Below are 5333 nucleotides of genomic sequence, written 5' to 3'. Positions count from 1 at the left end.
ACCTAAGGTAAACAAGATGATAAGAGATGTATTTACCTAAGATAAACAAGATGATAAGAGATGTATTTACCCAAGATGAACAAGATGATAAGATATGTATTTACCCAAGATGAACAAAATGATAAGAGATGTATTTACCTAAGATAAACAAGATGATAAGTGATGTATTTACCCAAGATGAACAAGATGATAAGAAATGTATTTACCCAAGATGAACAAGATGATAAGAAACGTATTTACTCAAGATGAATAAGCATGTTTTACTTTTCAATTTGCATGCTGTTTTTCAGAGTGCTGGATGATATTTTAAGTAAAGATGGCGAATATTTTTTTTCTGCTAGCGCTATCTGGTGATCTTGTTGTAAACATATTAAAATTCTTTCAAATAGCTCTCAATAATTATTCATAAAAGACATAATTAACCTCTCGAGTCATCAGGAAGTTAATGGATAACCAAAATAAACCGTAGTACAAGTGTATTGTTACCGAAATATTTAGCCCCCAGTGGCACAGCGGTATGCCTGCGGACTTACAACGCTAGAATCCGGGTTTCGATACCCGTGGTGGGCAGAGCACAGATAGCCCATTGTGTAGCTTTGTGCTTAATTACAAAACAAACTGAAATATTTGTGTGAAATAAATTAAAAACATTTTATTACACTTTAAAACGATATGGTTATTTGAACCGGACAAGATCTAAATAACTTACTTTACTGCGTATGTGTTCTTTTTTTTGTTCTTTTATCCACTGACGGCATTGTAATAGAATATAATATACGTTTGTAGCTGTCGACGTACGAAGAGCACGTGTGAGAAAAATAAAACGTAGATCAAGTAAAAAAAATAAATAAATGAACCGCTAATGTGTACAGACTAAACCATCCAGCACCTTTCGGCGTGTAAGAGTACTGATTGTTTATACTTACGGTATGCACCACATGAGAAACTTGAAGGATGTGGTGCATACCGTAAGTATAAACAATCAGTACTCTTACACGTTCAAGTTTCTCATGTGGTGCATACCGTAAGTATAAACAATCAGTACTCTTACAGATAAACTTGAAAAACGATTTGAAGAATCAGTTTAAAAAAACCAGTTCACTTCGTTCATTTTTTTTTTACCAGAAGTACCTGTTCTCAAGTGGCTCAGCGTTAGATCTGAAAGCTCATAATATTAAAAACTGGGTTTCGATACTCGTGGTTGGCACAGCACAGATAGCTCATTGTGTAGTTTTGTTCTTAACAGACAAACAAACAAACTAGGAGTGCCTTTTGTCAGTGGAAGAATTTCTTGGAAAACAAATGAGGGCCTGAAGTGTAACCATCTAATTATGTGATCAATCATTCCCCCTATCTATAAGGTAACCTTAATTCTTTTATTTACCCGATGTATTGTTCGATTTTCAAACAATAAACGCTTGTGATCAACTTGAAAGATATTTGTCGAACAATCATAAGATCAAAATTATTTCAACACTTTGGGTCGCGCGTGGTCTAGTAGTAATTGTGCCGGTTATATGAATCCAAGGGTTCATGGTTCGCTACCCGTGGCCGAAAGACTGACGGTCGTATCTCTCTATTCGATCAGACAAGAGTATATCAAGTGTCGGTGTGAATGATGGTAAACTAACTGTCTTCCTTCTCGTCTATCAGTTCAGAATCAGAGACAGATAGTTGTAGCTTTGCGCGAAGATTTTCAAACTAAAAAAACAAACAAAAAACAGAACAAATAATAATAACTGTGTTTTTCATGACCTATAGCCCGGCATGGCCAGGTGGTTAAGGCACTCGACTCGCAATCTGAGGGTCGCGAGTTCGAATCCCCGTTACACCAAACATGCTCGCCCTTTCAGCCGTGGGGGCGTTATTTAGTGACGGTCAATCCCACTATTCGTTGGTAAAAGAGTAGCCCAAGAGTTGGCGGTGGGTGGTGATGACTTCCCTCTAGTCTTACACTGCTAAATTAGGGACGGCTGGCGCAGATAGCCCTCGTGTATCTTTGCGCGAAATTCAAAACAAACAAACAAACATGATTTATATTCATGCACTTAAACACGAACGTATTCGAATATAGATAATACATCAGATTATTATACGAAGAAACGTTTGAAAGTGTTTTAAGCCTATTTGTTCTGTTTATCGTGTTTAGCCGAAGTGCAGCCTGCACGTGCACCCGAGCCAGCCTCAATTAAGCCGCAGGAGCAAATGTTAAACCGAAACCAAATTCTACAGCAAGCCACTACCGCCATTGATTCCATGCAAGAAGACAGAAAATATTACAATAGTCAGAGACGTGGATCTTCTCTTGAAGACAGTGGAGACTACCAGTGGTGTGTGGATGACGAATGTGATAGGTATGTTTAACATATGTTTCTTGTAAGTTTTAAAGTCACCTCAATAAAGCTCGATCGTTACAGATTAAGGAAGGTCACAAAATATTTCAACAAAATAGAGGAAAAATTAATAAATGATTTATTGAAATAAGCAAGAAAACAGAGGTAATGTATATTGTATAACATTTTTTTTTACTATTGTGTCACGTAAATCACAGTTACATCGTTACATTTGTCTGTAGGAAAGGGGGCTTAAAAGAAGCTTTACTGATGTATCAAAGTGATATTAATATTCAACCCCCCCCCCCAACATGGCTCAGCATTAAATCTGAAGTCTTATAACACTAAAAAATCGGGTTTCGATACCTGTTGTTGGCACTGCACAAATATATCATTTTGTAGATTTGCGCTTAACAACAAACAAAAAATACCCATTTCACTCAAAAAATATATTTTTTTATGGGGGCGCCACTGATCTCAACTAGTAGGACTAGATCCTCTCTTCCGAGATGTAAGCACCTTAATCAAAGGGCGAGCATGTTTGGTGTGACGGGGATTGCGAGTCGAACGCCCTAACCACCTGGCCATGCCGAGCCCTGATTTAGCAAATAACTTGTCATTTGCAAAACTACGTATTTTTAGCAGTTTGATATATGATTTGGGGTGTTATAATGTGACGCACAATCCCACTATTCGTTGGTAAAAGTGTAGCACAAGAGTTGGCGGTGGGTGGTGATGACTAGCTGCCTTCCCTCTAGTCTTCTAAATTAGGGACGGCTAGCGCAGATAGCCCTCGTGTAGCTTTGCACGAAATTCAAAATAAACAAAAAAAATTTATTTATCAGCAAGGATAAGCATCTTAGTTTAAAACATATTGTATTATAGCATTTAGAAATAAAAGTATTCAATACTACAGTGCATTTTAAAACTTTATTTAATTTGTTCCTTTTTGGTATTTTTCAATTTTCACCATGTTAAAATGGAAAGATGTTCGTATTTTTTGTACATTGGTTTCGTCATTCATTGAATGAACAATCTTCTGAGATTCCCATGCTTAAACATCAAGCACTTCTATTATTGTACAAACGCTATTGGCGTTCTCACACTGACACGTCCTTATACGTAAAATAGGTGGACTTGGTGTGGCATAATAGCTAATGCGCTGGACTGCGGGGTGAAAGGTCCAAGAGCAAACAAAAAGTTACGATAAGCTCCAGTGCAGTAAAATTCCTCACGGCAAGGAAACAACGCCTTAATTACAAAAAGCTCCACTGCAGTACAAATTTGCAGCTTCATTGAAGTATAGGTTGGCACTGTAGGGAAGGAAAAACATAGATACGAAAAGTAAATACACATGCAGGTAGTTACAAATAGTTTCACTGAAATAATCGTTGACATTACAGGGAAGGCTACAGTATAGTTACCAACAGCTTCCCTGCAGTATAAATACACATGCGGGTAGTTACAAATAGTTTCACTGAAATAATCGTTGACACTGCAGGGAAGGCTACAGTATAGTTACCAACAGCTTCCCTGCAGTATAAATACACATGCAGGTAGTTACAAATAGTTTCACTGCAATAATCGTTGACATTGCAGAGAAGCCAAGAGTGTGTTAAGAACAGCTGGGCTGCGGGACGTAAGGCTCAAGATTAGATCTGTAATATGCATCTGAACGCACTTTCAGCAGTCAGAATCTTATAAGTATGATATTCAGACCTGTTATGAGCACCCGTGTAGGCAGTGGCTGCTGCTGACTGGTTGATTTCCTTATGGTAAACAGTTTGAAATTGAGATACTTTCGATATGCTCTTGTCGCAGTGTTATTGATGAAGATGGAATTTCTTGGAAACTGTCTAATTCAGTGACAACTGGCAAGTCGAATGATAGATTGGGTTCACATTTCTTTGCAGTCAAGTAGCAGTGAAGCTACTTTTAAGTGTATGTTGAAATACGATGGCACTATAGATCACTAAAAACGATCTTAAAGCTAAAGCGCTTTCGAAAATTGACTTTTCTTTAACATATTTTTTAAAATATAAAAGCTCACTCTTCAAAATCCGTTGAGCATTTGAGACACTTTTTTTTCACTTAAATAGGCTTCGTTTTAAAAGAATAAGCATTTATGAAGGTTTCTAAATTTTAGGATTGTCGTTTGTTACTAAGCATAAAGCTACACAAAGGGCTATTTCTTCTCACGACATTTCTTCCGCAAACATACCACTGTGCCACTTAAATTATAAGAACTGTGATACTACTTAAAAATTGATGACATAAATTTTACTGGTCAATCTAATATATTCTTTTCCATTTCAGAGAACTGAATATAAGTCTAACCATGGATTCACACAACACCACCCTCTCACCTGATCAAGACAGTTTAAATTACGACGACATTTCTAAACATCTGGATGCCAGTCTGGCGGAAATAGACATGGAAACGTTCCAATCAAAGGATATTACTTCCGCATTGACACTTCCTGGAATATTCGGCTCCGAGAGTTCGATCGAGGGTCATCTAGGTGGAGAAAACTGTGCTTCTATATCTGCCTCACTTTTAAACGATTTTGAATTGGAATGTTCTTTCGGGTGAGTGTCAGTAAGGAGGGGGACAAATTTACAAGTTTATAGAAGTCCTGAAAAAAATAGAATAAAACTCATGCTATAAATATGTAGTTAAAACAGTCCTGAAAAAATAGAATAAAACTCATGCTATAAATATGTAGTTAAAACAGTCCTGAAAAAATAGAATAAAACTCAGTCTATAAATATATAGTTAAAACAGTCCTGAAAAAATAGAATAAAACTCATGCTATAAATATATAGTTAAAACAGTCCTGAAAAAATAGAATAAAACTCATGCTATAAATATATAGTTAAAACAGTCCTGCAAAAAGAATACAACACATACTATAAATATATAGTTAAAACAGTCCTGAAAAAAGAATATAACACATACTATAAATATATAGTTAAAACAGTCCTGAAAAAAGAATATAA

At 36.3% G+C, this 5333-nt stretch overlaps 1 protein-coding gene across 1 annotated transcript in view; it reads left to right on the top strand.

Annotated features, from left to right (window-relative positions):
* Nucleotides 1-5333, top strand: part of LOC106465940 (serine-rich adhesin for platelets-like) — a 22549-nt gene that overhangs the window by 1072 nt on the left and 16144 nt on the right. The window contains exons 2-3 of the mRNA XM_022393900.1: nt 2150-2354; nt 4650-4922. Of these exons, the coding sequence (XP_022249608.1) occupies nt 2206-2354; nt 4650-4922 (422 nt within the window). The 5' untranslated portion in view covers nt 2150-2205. The remainder of the gene's footprint in view (nt 1-2149; nt 2355-4649; nt 4923-5333) is intronic.

The sequence above is a fragment of the Limulus polyphemus genome, unplaced genomic scaffold (genome assembly GCF_000517525.1).
Source record: "Limulus polyphemus unplaced genomic scaffold, Limulus_polyphemus-2.1.2 Scaffold2099, whole genome shotgun sequence".
Lineage (NCBI taxonomy): Eukaryota > Metazoa > Arthropoda > Merostomata > Xiphosura > Limulidae > Limulus > Limulus polyphemus.
This window is presented reverse-complemented; position numbering and strand designations above follow the sequence as displayed.